The 15,851-nt window shown below is 43.2% G+C and overlaps 1 protein-coding gene across 1 annotated transcript in view; it reads left to right on the top strand.

The window, feature by feature from the left end:
• DDX31 (DEAD-box helicase 31) overlaps positions 1-15,851 on the top strand; it is a 48,835-nt gene that overhangs the window by 14,017 nt on the left and 18,967 nt on the right. The window contains exons 16-19 of the mRNA XM_026062061.1: positions 4,156-4,206; positions 6,241-6,380; positions 9,304-9,507; positions 12,011-12,092. Coding sequence (XP_025917846.1) covers positions 4,156-4,206; positions 6,241-6,380; positions 9,304-9,507; positions 12,011-12,092 — 477 coding nt within the window. The remainder of the gene's footprint in view (positions 1-4,155; positions 4,207-6,240; positions 6,381-9,303; positions 9,508-12,010; positions 12,093-15,851) is intronic.

Below are 15,851 nucleotides of genomic sequence, written 5' to 3'. Positions count from 1 at the left end.
CTGGGTCCAATATCTCTCTGTGCTTCAGCTCCCCGTCTGTGAAATGGGGAGAGTAGCACTGTTCTACCTTACAGAGATGTTGGGAGGACAAATGCATTGAAACCAGGAGGTGGCCTGTTACCACAGTAATGGGGACCATATGGACACCTTAATATAGAGATACACTTTGCACTAGTCCCACATTACAGGTGCCTCCCCAACGCAGATGTCCAAAGGGCAGCCAGGCACTGTGACCACCTCCTGCCTCTGAGGGCATTGCTTTTTCTGACACTGTTCTTCATATCAGCAAAAATGTTTTGCAGGAAGACGGTTCTGTCCTTTTTCACTGCAGAATCATTTATGTGAATTTGTGCCCACAAAATTTTGAAACCTGGCTCACATAAGACCAATGCAAATAATGTTGCTGTCCTTTCCTTGTCCCTTATGCCATGTTCTCCACCCATCTTTCCGCTCTAGTAAGCAATGGGACCTGCTGTTCCTTTTATTAATTTGCTCTATGTCATATGTATATTAATATATTCCATAAAATATTTTTGCCAGACAAAATAGGCTGGCAGACAAGAAAATAAAGAAGGGCCACATATCTCAGAGGGTCTCATCCAGATTTATTTCTCTCTCCTTCACTGAAGTTCTTTGCAACTTCCTTTGGGATGTGCCTTTTAAACAAGTTCATCTCTTCCAGGGAGAGAGGAAAGATCATTTGGAGATTGTTTGCTGTTTACTCAGTCACGCTAACTCATCTTGCCAGTTTTCTGGCGGCCCCAGCCAAGAGCTTTCGCCTCTGACAGCTTCTGTGCTCTCTCCTTCCTCCTCTGATTACGCAGCCCAATCTGTCACCCTGCCGACGGGGGTCTCTACCCTGCTGATGGCTTTCCACACTCGGCAGTAATGACTTTTGGCAGGCCGGGAAGGCGCGAGAGCTTCTTCCCCAGCTTGGAGAGCCGTTAGGCCCTCTCTGCCTGTTAGCTAAAGCACTTTGTGAGGTTCTTTGGTAAATAAATGAGTCATTTTAATCCAACTGACAGCCTGGCACCTGAGCAAGCTGCCTTCCATCTGTACTTCTAGGCCACATGTAGGCAGCCAATTGTCAAGCGCAGGGCCTTCAAGACCTCACCATTGAGTGTCTTTCAAAAGCAACTTTAGCAATTTCCTTTGCCCTAATTAGGTTGCATGAGAGGGACTGAGCAAACCAAGGCCCTTGCAAAAGTTTTATGGCTCTGTTTGTTAGTTCTGAAGTTCTGCAGCAATGGGCCTTGCTTTCTGCATGGCCTTTTGCCCTCCGTTCCCTTGCACCCGCCCCTGTCCCAGGCAGCGAGTACAGTCCAGTAATATGAATTGTTAGGAGCAGAAATGTCAGCAACTGTGAGGGTCCTCGCGTGGGTTGTGCCTTGATATTGTGCCTTTCTGTGGCTTCCAGTTGGGATCAGGCCAGGAACACGGTTAAGTCTTCTGGTTATTGTGTTTGGTTGGTGTCTGGGTTTTCTTTAAAATTGCACTGATGCAGTTTCTTTCTCTTTGCTCCTGTGAGATAGTGTCTTAATACTCCTTTCCATCACCCACTGAAAGGAATCAGCAGTGAACTGCTGAAATGTCATATTCTTGATCTCCGTCTTATTAAGCAATGGTTGTGCGAGGTCATGCATGGAAAGGGGAATGCCATCTAGGGCAATGGAAACGAAGGGAGGATAGTAAATGGAAAATCCATTGGGCTTCTTGGGGGGCACTGGTAGCAGCTATGTGCTTCTGTGTATGGACTAAAGGTAGTGCTAGTAAAACCGGGTAATTGTTGCTTGAGCTGTATTCTCTTTCCTGGTAAGATGACCCCAAAGCATTTTCTAAAGATTTGAGAAGCAAGAAGCTTATGGGCTCTACCAGCAGAGGAAGGCAAATCAATTCAGACTTTTTATCCTAATTCTGCTTTGCTGCTGTCTAGTAGGAGCTTTGAGGAAAAGGATATACAGGAGATGCAGGTGGACTGATACTGAAGAATCTTTGAGAGTTTGCAAAACACTCCAATTACCAGTAAATCCCAAGACACTTCTGAAAGAAGGCCAAGGTAAAACCCAAGAGAATAACTGCTGATATATGTCAGTAACAGCGAGTGGAGCTCATGGCACTGTGAAAGCAGCAGTGAACACAAGGCTGATGATGGGAGCGTGCCTCCTCCTAAAATGTTGTCCCTGGCTGTTTATTAGGCCTTCAGTTAACCTTTCAGCTTTTGTACTTGCTTTGACAAATGTACACGGGAGCAATCCTGTATTGTGGCAGTGGTTTTCCAGCCAGAGGTGTTGAGAAAAGGTGTCTTGAAAGGGGGGAAAGAATTCTGATGACTGAGGAGGGATGGCTCGCCTTGGAGGGATGGAATGGCTCCTGCGCCCTGCCGGCTGCTCCGCCTCCCGTGTTGGAGGTGCCTGCTGCTGACCGCTTGGATGCTTGGCTATCTGTGTTTTTTAGGTAAACTGACCCTGTCCCAAGGTCAGAGCCCTCTCATCAGCCACAGCCTTTCCTAGACAGCTAGGTGTCAGAAAGCACAGTACGGAAAAAGACCAAAAGCCACTGACTAGTCAGCGTGGAAATATATAACAGAGCCAAATCGGAATCAGAATTCAGCTCCTGTTTGATCGTGCTGTAGAGTTTATAAGCTTGTTATCCTGGTAACTGCTGTACATGTTTCCTGAATTCTCTTGATTTATTTTCTCCAACCTCCTTTAAATGGCTTTTTGTGCATCTGTTCATCTGACTCTGGGAACAAGTTGTTTCTTAATGAGTGTGCTGGAGCGAAAATGTGTATTATTTCAGAGTGGGCGATGTGGAAGGTGTCTCCTCTTTTACTGCAGTTGGAGCCACAAAGCAACCTGGCTAGTGCTTGTGGGAAGGCCTTTGCTGCCAAAACATCAGCTTCCTAGTCTTTTAACGTGTGTGAGAGTTGCATGAAAACACTTCAGTGGGTGGCTGACACATTTTTAGTACATTAAGCTCCTGCTTACGTTCTTAATATATTCTATTTTGCAACTAGCTAAAAGATACACGTGTTCCAAAACATTTCCTAACAGAGTTAAATCTGCACACCTGCTCTGTATTGTGCGTGGTGAATGTAAAATCCAAAGAGTATGTGAGGACATTACTAATGAACAGAAAATCAAGAAGGAGATTGAAACACATTTGCACTCTTTCTCTCTTTTTTGAACAGTATTTAAGCTCTCTTTTCTCCTTGAAAGGATATGTTTTATGAACTGTACTGGCTGTGGATAACCAAAGGGTCTCACTCAAGTCCTTCTCCAAGTTGATAGGTTTTCTCACCAGCTGGCACATCAAATAACACTCCTGACAGCAGCTTCAGACTCTTTTCTTCAGGGCTGAGTTTTGTTTCTCCAAATCAAAGCCAGCTTGGTGCAAATCTAAGGGCTAGCTGAAGTCCCATCTCTTTGAGCTGTCCTCCAGCTTTCTGCAGACTCTGCTAAGTTGCTTGCTGGCCCTCTTATCATAGAGCCAGGTGACCTGCAAGTCATCTGCTCCTCAACTTTAGGTCCATCACCTAGGAAACAACTAATTAGTCATAGCTGGAGATCAGTGCACATTTGGGTGTTCTACTCGAGGCCCGGGATTCTTTATCATTTACTTTGTGGACGTTTTCCTTTTTACCGCTAGCAGCCTGGTTTTAGTTCTTAGGCCTGCTGTGGAGAAAGTTGTGTTCAGAGGTAATGTTGCTTTCCCGAGACTAAACTCTGCCTCTCTCACTGTTTGGTTAATAGGTGCTACCATCAGGTCTGTTTTCCTCAGTGAAACAAACTGAAGAAGCAAAGGTTGCATTACCGTTAAGACAGCAGGTTCTGTCTGCCGTAGCGGAAAGGGACTGTAGCAGACTGCTGTAATTCCACAACACTCTCCTGAAATAAGTATTTTTATATCCTCCAGCCTTTGGCCCATAGTAATAGAACATTTTGTATTGTATTAGTCTGTTAAAAATCTTCCCTGCATTTTAAAAGCTCAGTTTTATTTCTGACCTTCAGTCCGTCTCTCCCCAAACTAGGCACATAAAATTCCTACTGGTGTAGCCGGTTGTTTCCCAGCATAATCACCAGCCAAGAAGAGGTATAACTTTGCTGATATTTTCAAAGCATTATTACCTCAGTAATTTCCTTATTAATTTTAAAGGATGTTGCAGCACGTGGACTAGACCTGCCTCAAGTTACATGGATCATACAGGTAGGTTTTGCGTGTGTGTGTGTGTGTGTGTGTACATGTTAAGTGCAGGCTTGCTCAGATTAAATCCCTTCCCGGTCCACATCCTCTTTCTGCAGTTGGATTGTCTTTGCTGATGCCCACAGGTGTGGGAGGCCCATGTGTTCCTGGCTGCAGGACTGGGACTCAAGTTTTTGCTAAGACATGGCGTGTCTATCATGTTTTTGGTTTTGACAGTCTGTTTTCCTCTTCCATAACTCCAGTATCATCAGCTGCGTAATAATATTCTGCTGGCTGGGAGGAAACACCCCTCCATCCCACCTCCAGAAGCCAAATCCTGTGAAGTGCTGGCCATCTCTTCAGCAGTTCTATGTTTTTGCTTTTCCGATATTGCTGAGGATTCAGTTAAATGAGGAACTTAAGTGCAATCTTGACTTTAAACATCAGAGTAGCCCGACGATTCCTGTGCGATGACTTAATTGTTTCAAGTTAGGCTTTGTTAGGTTGGGACTGGGGTGGCTGTGAGCGCGTAGGAGAATGGAGTGGTTCAGATTTTCCCTAGGAAGAAAAAAACAGTACTGCTCCATTGGTGTTGACAGAAATGTTGTTCTTAAAAAAATAAAATAAAAAGTAAGGGAGAAGAACTGAACCTTAAAACCAGCAACCTGTAATTTCAAAGAAGAAACTGCTGGCATGCAGCAGATTTCATTTTTGTAAAAATAAATAAATAAAAATAAAAATTTAAAAAGGTTAGTTGAATTGGAAAATTCAGAGGAAAAACTGAGCCAGAGATTCTCACGTATCAAGTGACACCTGGCTAAAAAAGAGCAGGGCACAGAGCCTCAACAAAGCAACCTTTTAATTTCTATCTCATCCCTTCAGGTGACAAACTTGATTTTAATTTTGTGCTTTTAAAAAAGGAAAAAATTTTGTAGGAACTAGCTAGTCAGAGAAGGCTGGGGAAGTGAGGTCTTTAATTCCCCGATCTGTATATTAATATAATTTAAGCAAAGATATGGTTGCCAGTGTTAGAACGTAGTGCAAATTACCTAAAGCCCTGGGAGACTTCTGTGTGTCCAGAAGGCGAAATCTCAGCTGTCCTGAGAGCTGTGTCCAAGAGCAAGGACCTGCAGGGAGCAATTAGATTGCTCACAGCATCTTACTCACACCTCTAGCCAGTAGAAACTTTGCCAGAGGGCACAGGTATAAACACTAGAGTGGGCTTTGGTTGTTGTTTTTTTTCCAGTTAAACTGCTGAGGGCTCATTTCTAAGCAGTATCTCTGTGCAATGTTCATTTTTCCAGGAAAGAGAGGAGGGGGGGAAGAATGGGGGGAGGTTAAAGGGAGGGAAATATGTCACCCTTTTTCAGATCTTGCAAATGGCTGGGCATTTTTGATTCCCAGTGAAGTAAATGAGAGGCGCTGCTATACTAGCGGGGGCTTTAAACAACGTTTCTGTAGTGAAGATGCCAAGTAAGCCTAAAGGACTTATTCCCCCATCTACCCCAGGTTTCTTTTTCCATCCAGTAACCAGCTATGATTCGCTTTAATCAAAACAAAACAATTTAGCTGACCTCTGAATTTAAATGCACTGTCTTGTCTTTTCTGGCTTTCCTCCGAAGTGCAGAGCAGACAGCTTCCCGCTCTGTGCGGGCGTTCCTGGGGGTGGCTTGGTTTGAGTTTTGGGGGGTTTTTTTCTTTTCTTTTCTTTTCTTTTTTTTTAAGGGAACCAAACAGGTTCCTGACGTGCGTGTATAGAAATAAAATGTAAAAAGCAAAGAGAGACACTGAGACGGGGAAACTGTCCTATTATCTGAAAGTCGGCCAATGTGTCACATTCAAATGTCAAAAAACTGCTGTGGCTGAGGGGGTTGAGTGATGGTTACAGGGATGAGTCCAAGGGGTTCTTGATAAACAGACCGCTTTGAGGCAGGCGCGGCATATGGGTTTTGCTAAGATCCCTTTTGTTTCAGATGAGCAGACCGAGTGTCTCGTTTATAATTAACACGCTGCGTTCTGTTAATTCCTCCTTTCCCTTCTCATGTTCCCTTTTTGAAGTATAACGCTCCGGCTTCACCTGCGGAATACATCCACCGGATTGGGAGGACGGCTCGCATTGGCTGTCACGGGAACAGCCTGCTTGTCCTGGCGCCTTCGGAGGCAGAATATGTCAGCTTGCTGGCTTCTCACAAGATTAAGTGAGTCAGAAACGCGAACAAAAGTTTCAGCTCATCCTCGCTAATTAACCTTCCATGGCACTTTCAGCGGGACTGTATCTCGTGCAGGTTTTAATAAGAATTTATTAATCTTTGTGATCCAGGACCAGCCCCAGAATAGCAAAAGGAGAGAAGGAAAGTGTGTGAAAATCATCAGCCTGACAGATTGCGAGCGCGTGTGGGTGGCGAGGGGCAGAGAGGAGACGATAGTCGGAGATCCTTTGCACTTGGTTGTTATCTCTGTGGCCCTGGGTTCAAATCGTGGCTACGTGGAGATCACAAGTCAAATGAGCCTGTCAAATGCTAACTGGCCATCTGCCTGCATAGCACCATATTGTCGGAGATTGTGCTCTCTCTTCAGGAGAGATCCGGCAGAGAAATAGCTAGGGAGCTGTGGGTCATATCTGGCAGGTAATTGGCCAAGATTTGCTGTGTAAGTGGCTTGTGACAGGAATAGTAGAGGTTTTTGCAAATGGTCAGTGCCCGGTGTGGTCCTGGAAGGCAAGTAGGGAGGCGGACTCTGCAGAGCAGAAGCGAGGTGTGTTTCCAAACTAGCTGAGAAAGCTGCTCTGATACTGGCTCGAGTATGGGAGTAGAGAGTGAGGAGAGCAAGCCAAGCTAGTAAGGACCAACCCAATATGCAGTCTACCTATTTGATGGCCAACACATGAGGAGGTTTAGGCCAGCTCTGCTAGCGCCATGGTCCTGTTGTTTTGCTTTTTTTTTAAAAAAACAAAAAACCCCCAAGCCCCGCATGCTGCTTAACACCACTAGTCAGAAGTGCTATCAGGTCTCAAGGCTCCTCAGCAGTCGGTTGGATTTATGTGCCTCCTCTTGCTCCCTGCGTTGCTGCCTCTTGGTATTTCAGAACAACAGCCTAGCAAAGTCCCTTTAGTGCTGTGCTAGTGTTGATGGAGCCCTGTAAACTCGTGCGCAAATTAGTTCTCTTTTATTTCTTGTGTTTGTCGGGTGGAGCTGCTTGGAGTCGAATTTGGTTTTGCATCCTTGAAATAAACAAATGTTGGCAGTAAATACAGGCTTATTCTAGGCTGTGAGCCATTTAGTGGTCTAACAAAGAGCCATCCATCATCCCAGGTAACTATCTATTAAGCAGACACCAGCAAGGCATGGAGGGCTAAGCTGACAGGGCTTTTTTCATGTAACAAACAGCACTGACATTTAAAGGTGAAATCCCACATAATTGTGAATTTTTAACTCCGAGCGGAAAGTTCTATTTTTTTGTTTTATAATATTTGGGAAGGGTTGGAGGAAGGAAAGGTAAATTCCTCTCTTTTTTTTTTTCTTTTTTGCTTTAAATGTTAATGCTCTGATCTGATTTTTGTTATTTTTAACAGTTTAAGGAGCGGTGTCACCCACTCCTGTTGGTAATTATAGCTGCTAAGGAGACCTGTTGTTGAGCTAGCCGCTGTTCTTCGGGAGTCTTTGGAGGGCTGCGCTCAGTGGCTGGCGGGAGGTCTGTGGGAATATTTTCCTCTGCTTCTGAAACCAGTACAGCCAAGCAGCTCTGGGGATTGTCTTTTCCTGTTTGTTTATGTTCCTCGTAAAATGTGCTGCCCTGGAGATAAGGGACTTCCCAAAAAAGGAGTGCAATTTCCCTCCTTTGACCCCAGTCTTCAGATCAGAGGAGTGAGCGTCTGATTGGCATGGCTGGGTGGTTCGGCCGTTTGCAGCCGTGCGTCCTGTGCTCTTCCCGTAGCAGCGCGTGGTGTGAGAAGGGGCGACGGAATAGGGAAGAGCGCTGATGAATTACAGAGGAGATGGGGGAAGGCAGCTTGAAGCTAAAGGCAGCAAGTGCCATCAGCACAAATTGCCGTTACCCTTCATAAACAGAGCATTATGGTGATAATCCTGACAATTTAATTCAGCACGAGGGCGAAAGACAGCATGTGTTGGACTGTCACCGATCCTCTTAAGCATTGATAATTTTTGTTTCTGTATCCTAAACCTTTGTAGCTTTTGACTCGGACCGCACAAGTTGCTGGAGTTTGCTTTTTTTTATTTTTATTTTTTATTTGTTCTTTGCTTAATTTTAAATCTGTTGTTTTATGTTGGGGGCTGCGTGTGTGTGTTGTGAGTTTTTTTAATTTGTTTTTTCTTTTTTAAATGCAAGTCCCGCTGGGTTTATTGAAATGTAAATACTTCATAAAATATGTATTTCTTAGAAGACAAAGCATGAGACAGGTCCCTGCAGTCTTCAGCTGGTGTAAATGAATAGTGCCATGCTGATCTACACTGGATGAGGATCTGACCCAGAGTTTTTCTTATACCCCCTCCACCCACCCCAGTGTGCATGGGAGTAAGTCCAGAAATGTTGAGAGTCGGAAGTAATGAGAGCAGACGTGGCTTTGTTCCTGGATGAAAATCCGCTTCGGAATTAGGGATGACTGCCTTTGAAATTGGAAATCGCTCGCAATTAATTTTCACCAGTACCTGAAGTCTCTCCTTGGCTTCCACTGCGGAAAAGCAGCGTTAGCCCTTGCCAAAACGATCTCACTTTGGCTCTGCTGAGAACTGCAATTCCCGTTGGGGCTCGGGAAGGCTGTACGCTTCTCTGCAACTTTCTTTCCCATCTTTGTGCAGCTTGAAGTCGCGGCTCCTCTGCCTAACTGTAAATGCGAATATGCATGCACATGCACACTGATGTTTTATGTGAATTTCCTCTTTTTTTTTTTTTTTTTTAAGGTTAGACTCTAAAATGTTCTGTCTCAGCGCTGCGTGTAACTAACAGATTTTCCTTCAAAGGGAGGAGGCAACAAGGAGGAAAAAGTCAGAGTCAGTGAGGTTTACCTTTTTTTTGCTTATGTCTCTCTTAGTCCCTTCAAGTGCAATCTAGCAGTGCCTGCCTCGACAGCTATCGGGTAATTTCTTTATCTCCTAACGGCAGCCGAACTAATTTACAAAGGAAGAGGCAGCAGCGTGAAGGCACGAGCCCGCTCTGCGGCGCCGCCTCCCCGCCCCGGCGCCCCTCGCACGATGCTCCCCGCCGTGAACCGCGTTCACGTATCTGTTCGGCTGCAAGCTGGCAGCGCGCCAGGAGAGGGGAGGATCGGCGAGGGGGTGACACGACTCAGACAAATCAATGTCGAAGGTTTGACGTTTTCATTCATGGCTGTGTCAGAGCAGCCTTTGGGGGGATGGGGAGAAATACTTTTCTCTTGCTTAAGTGGTTGCCATTTATGTTTTAATTTACCGTTATCCTTTTCAAAAACAAACAGAGAAATCCTCAGTTGTCTTTTTATGCTCCGTTTGCCTCTCTCCCCCATCATTCCCCCCGCCTTTCTCTCTCTCTCCATCCGCTGTGGAGGAATCTGCTATATTGAGAGTCCCAGCTATGCAAAGATGGGGGCTTGTCTCCCATACAGGCTGCAGTATGGCCATGCCTCAAGACTGGCTGACTATTTCTCTGGACCAGCTCTTTTCCTTTCCCTGTGTTGCGATGATGGGGTGGCTGGGGTTGAGAAAGCAGGTTGCAAAAGAAAGGGTGTTCATCCCAGCATCGTTAATGGGGAAGGACTGGGGAACAGGTCAGGATCATGGTGTCCTGTTATGCAGAGTATAGCAAAGATTCATCCATTCCTCCTAGTCAGGAACTTTGAGATCTTTGGGTGAAGAGAAAGGGGAGATCCTTGTTGTTATAATTTCTTTCTGTACTTACCAAGTTGAAGATCAGCAATACTGCCTTTCCAAAACCTGTACATCGTACCTGACCATCTGTGATTCAGGAGGAGTCTGAGAATTCTTTGGCCTCCAGATTTCTCTCTTCCTTAAATTGATGTAGACTCAAATGAACTCTTTGCCTTCCATGCAATATTTATGATTTATGCTGGTGTAAAAAGGAAAAGAACCTGTTTCCTAGAGAGGACCTTTGCCACTGCTGAAATGCAGCAACTTGAAAATGTGGGCAGGCAAACTTCGGTCTTTACCGTGTGAGCAGTTCGCTTGGAAATGGGACCTAGTTTGGATGCAGCTGTAATATTAATGGCCTGAAGCTGCACAGCTGTTCCTCTGTGTGTGACCTGGTGTGTGTGCTCCACAAGACAGTGTTCAAGAGGACGAAGAATTCCTAGTCTCCTGTAAATGCACCTCTGAGTGGGACCACTTGCAAGCTTTGAGATGAAACAGATTCTTAAGTGTTTGCAGTATCTGGGCCATAGCAGTACCCAGTAGTGACTTGCAAATAGGGCTGGAGAATAAATCGTCTGGTTGAATCTACAGGAGGAATGTGAGTTGACAGAATGAAAATAAATGCTGAGTGTGAAACCTGGCTATGACAGCCGACTGAGTCTCCTGTATTTTAAAAAAGTGCTGTGGGATCCCTAATGGGCAGGACTTTGGTTTTACACCTCAGATGAGAGAGAAGGTGAGTTCTCAAAATGGGAAAGGAAATCAAGCCATGGATTTGGCGTCAGAAATGGCTTTTGAACATATGAGTGGATGGGAGAGTGTGTCCTTGAGGAAGTGCGTCTCTGAACTCTAATTGAAGCAACTTGGCAGGATGTTGGAATGATGCAAGATCTTGTGGGAAAGAGGTACGATGTGACCAGAGGGAAGGAAGCTGTGAGAGAGCTGGCTTGACAGAAGAAGTTCCTTGGGATTCTGCTGTTTCCCTCTAAACCTGAGTCGCTCTGAGAGGAAGGACCTAACTGTGCAAAACTCCTCAGTTTTGGGAGCATGGTTGCTAACATGGGTGGAAAAAATAGGATGTAAACATCAAAACATTTTGTTCCTTTGGATGAGAGTTGAGCAATGCCTCTGATCTCCCAGAGAATCAAAAAGTAAAACTAGGGGAGACAAGACGTAACAGAAATAGAAAGGTAAACTTGTTGTGGTTAACAGCAGGGTGAAAGGAGCACATCTTTCCAGCTTGTATTTGTATGTCTCAGTCTGTCTCCTCCTCACACTTGCACAAGCAAAACAGTGGAGACGCATCCTTTTTCTCTCTGCCTGTGGCATCTAATGTACAATAAAATGTTGGACATCCTTTGGGTTCAAAATGGATGTTACAGATATTATTTATAGTTATAAAGTGATCTACAAAAAGCATGAGTGCTAGAGCAACTTGAATGCTATATTGTGATTCTTTTAATGGAAAATGTAACCAAATGGTTCCCCATTTCCACGGTGCTTTTCACTACCAGGAAAGAAAAATTTAAAAAACATGGAAAATATAATTAAAGGCCTAAAATTGACTTAAGTCAGTGAGGATGTTAAGCTGGTTGAGTACCAAGAAGACCAATTTCAGTGGCCTACAATATTCTTCCTTGCATTTTACCCTCAGTTATTTTGATGCCCTGTTAGACCTGGACTGTGCATCGGTGACTTGTAATGGGAACAAGTTTATTTATAAAACAGTGTCCCTGCTCCAGTCAAAGCACCCGTTCATCTGGGGTTGTGATTTCCCATTAGTTACATTTCTGGGGTTGCTGAATGAGGCTCTGTGGGGTAAGACCTGATGCATTTCAGGGATAAATTCTCAAGTTGAATGTGTAAATCTCAATCTTTTTTTGCAATCTATTATCAACCTGTAGCTCATTACATGTTGTGATTGAAAAGGAGGAGTAATCATAGTTTTTTTGTCTTTGTTGCTTTAGTGTCTCAGAGATAAAGATGGAGAAGGTACTATCCAGCCTGATGAAAGATAATCGTTTCAAATTGCCCAGATCAGGAAACAAGGTGAGCTGTTTTTCTGATTTGGAATTACTCCAGTTTTCATTTACCAGTCAAATATCATAAAAATTCCTCCTTAAGCTTCCTTCTTTACGGTACAAGTGTTGGTAAATTCATTGTGTCAGGCAATGCAAATAATCATAGAATTGCCTTATTTTACAATTTCCTAATCTTTAAACTGTTGTCCCTGAAAAGCAGTCCCTTCTAACTCTTCATTAATTTTGTAACAAAGTTTCTGTGTAAGAGTTTCTGGCTGCAGAAACTACTTTTTTCCCCCAGTGTTTCTGTTCTTGACTTTTCTGTACTGAAATATTGTTGGAGATTACAAATAGCACAATACTTTTCTGAAGAAGTAAGGAAAATATATTTCATGATGTGTTATGTAGGTTTTTAAATTGTTATCTGTATCTACCTGGAGCCTAAAACAAAGTTCACTAGATTGACAGGCATCTTTTTGTTGACTTCCACGAGCTTTGGGTCCACCTTCGAGCTGCTAATTCATAGAATTCAGTCATTTGCAGTTGATGTCTCAGGCATTCCTGCATTCTGGCAAATTAAATCCTTTAAGAACCCTCATTTTGAATGGAAGTCAAGAATGCATTGAGCATGATGCAGCTTCCTATTTTTTTTTTTTCTTCCTCTTGTTACTGTTTTGCCTGCTCGTTCTTTCTGTTATACTATGTATGAGCCTCCGACTTGCCCACTCCCTTCCCATTTCCTGCAGATGACGCTGTTACAAACTGTGGTGTTTTTGGTAAACATGCTTTTGAAAGATGTTAAGTTTCCCTGTCTTTCATAGAAAGCCATATCTATGGCTCATCTGAGATGCGGCTCTATGTAAAGCTCTTTCTCATCCCTCTACAGCTTTTCTCTGAAGTCAGCATGCAGTGCCCATATTTTAAATGACTGGAACATGCCTGGGATATGACCTCTTAACTGGTTCAACAAATACATAGTTTAACTAGTATGCCTGCTAGTATAATGGTATTGGCAGCAAAAGTTTTATTGTACTGCGTAAACGTAGAAATGACTTTAAATAGCTCTTCTGTGTATAAACATTTCCCTGCCTATAAGTATACGCAGTAGAAAAGGAAATTCTGTGTTTCCTTTGGAGAGTTTCTCAACAATTACATGCTTTCTAACCTAAGAAGACGCTGCACTTGAAATTTGTTGCTGACACAGGACAGAATGTTATCTGTCCTGGGCTTGGCAGCAAGTGTAATTTCATGTGAGGTGGGCAAAAAAGAGAAATTATTTTTTCTGAGAAATTATGATTTGGCTTTTAAAAAGTGGCAGGAGATTTTGCCTGCTGAACATTGTTGAAAATCAAAGCCCAGTACTTGAGGAGGTTCAAGATCATTAGAGCCTTTTGGAAAATTCTGGCCTGAACATCTCTATGCCTTTGTATCCTTGCCTATGGCACAGCAGGAATAAGCTAACAAGGCTGTTTGTTACCAAGATGGATCAGATGGGTATTTCTAGAGTACTTTCAAACTGTAAAATAATCAGCACATTTAAACATAGAATATTCTTGCCTCAAATACTCTGCTCCTGTCTTTCTCCCTTCCAAAAAAAAAAAAAAAAAGACAACCCATATTTGAAAAGTAGATATTGCTCTCTTTTTTGCTCTGTAGTGATGCCTAGGCATGCCTGGCCATGCCAGCTGCTGTACATAGGTAAGAAGCTGGATCCTTTCCCTTGCAGTCAAAGGTGAGATTGAATCCTGCTTTTTCCTCTGCCTTCAAAGTGAATGGAATTTTGCTGTTGGCTTCACTGGAGCTGGGATATAACTACTCTGGTTGTAGGATGATGGTCTGAATCTGCTGCAGGATTTTATAAATATGTAATCACCTATTTTTGTGCGACTCGGAGCCTTAAAGGATTGGGACTGAAATAAAGTTTGTCTTTATGAGAAGAAAAAAAAAATCTGTACAATTTAATGGGAATAAAATTAAGGTGGTTCTGTCAATATCAAATAGAGTTCTTCGGGAATTACTCTAAAACATATATTAAAAGCAGTCAAGGATTCATTCCTTCTGTTAGACTGTTTTATTGCCATCAGAGGTTCTACTAATGGTCTGTAATGCTTTCTCAGATGCTGCAGGGGCCTGTTTCTAAGGTTCAGGAGGGTTATTCTCTACTAATATCTGTAAATTTGTCGTAAAGACGATACAATAAGCTGCGAAGGCAATGGGCAGTGCACAAGACAGAGGGTGATTGGGTCCTTGCTATGAAAAGTGCAGGGCTCAGATCAGTTTGTGGCGTTGCCATCTGAGAGAGAGCTGGTTTCGCTCATCAGCTCTCCATGCATTGAGTCATGTATATATTAGAGTTGTGCACTCAGAAATCTCATCATTATAATGCTCTTTGGTTCTCGTTGCCTCAGCCGAAGTCCATTATAAGTACCCTGTTGGAACACGCATTTTTTGGGTTTCTGTGTGCAGCCAGGGAGCAAGCTGAAGTGCCTGTAAAATGTATATTTTATATTTAGGTGTATAAAATATATATGTGGCTATGTCTGGGTGTGTGAATGTTCACCTGCCTACAAAGAGAATAAATTTGATCTTTCAACTTTTATGGAGGGGGGGGCAAGGGGACTTGGTGAGTTCTAGAGAAGGTATGTGGAGGTTAGTAAGAGGTTGTTATTAAAACAAAATCCTTCATTTTATTTTAAAGTATCATGGAAGCAGGAGATGTTACAGCCTCGTGTTTTTTGACATTTTTCTTTTCTTTTTTTTTCCCCTGTTTTGAGAGAGACCATCTCTACCTCAGTCTAGTTTTGTTGTGTTTCGATCCCTTCTCCCATTAACCTGCTCTCTTAATGAAATCAGAGACTTTCAGTATCCATCCCAACCTCTCAGACCTAAAAACTGCAGTCTTTATAACTAGAAGTTTCTTTCTTCTGAAGGAGGTAACTTTTTCCTGAATCTTTTTTTGATATAGTTTGGGGTGGAGCAGAGATGTATGTGTGGGGTTTTTTTGGTTGGTTTTTTGTTTTTTTTTCCCTGATGTCTTTAACTGGCTAAATAACATTGCAACAACACCCATTTCTTCTTTTACCTTATAGATACTGTTATTAGTCATAGTCATTATGGTAGCGTTAGGGACGTGCTAGAATAGGTTCTTATTGCAAGCAAACACAAGGTAGAAAAAGCTCTCCTACCCAACTATTTCCCCATAACGGAAGTAACGCTTGTTGCTTAACAGGTGTAACAAATTCATCTAGAGGGGGAGAAGATCAAGCAAACCTCTGGGGTAGGCTTTTATCTTTTGGGCCTTGAAAAAGTGTGTAAGGGTCTCAAATTAATTGTCCCATTCATCCAAACCAGGATACTGGAAGGATTAAAGCTTGCTTGTGTGAGTAAAGCATACAGGGTGGCTTCCAGTAGACTTCCAGTAACATCACTTTATTTGATCTGTCCAGACACTCACATGGTGTGCTGGTTTTATTTTCACAGTTTGGCTCTGAGTCAGTTTTAAATTTGGATTTTTTTTTATTTTTTATTTTTAGATGAACCTCCCTGGAAGGCAGGAATCAAACACAGGCTTTTTCATGCCCATTAGGGGGCAATTTTAAAATGAGATCTGTCTCAAGGGGCAGAAGGGGATAAAAGGCAAGGTGGAGATGGGAGGAGGGGAGAAGCTGTTTTCTGAGTACATTATGTTTCCTGCCATTTGCTTTTTTCATTTATTTCTCTTGCACTGACCTCGCACTTTGGAAATTATGCACCTAATTTTTTATCCCTCATTTTTGTCTTACTCCCC

Source organism: Apteryx rowi, unplaced genomic scaffold (assembly GCF_003343035.1).
Source record: "Apteryx rowi isolate R43461 unplaced genomic scaffold, aptRow1 scaffold_19, whole genome shotgun sequence".
NCBI classification, from domain to species: Eukaryota; Metazoa; Chordata; class Aves; order Apterygiformes; family Apterygidae; genus Apteryx; species Apteryx rowi.
The sequence above is the reverse complement of the archived record's forward strand: the minus strand, read 5'-3'. Positions and strand labels throughout refer to the sequence as shown.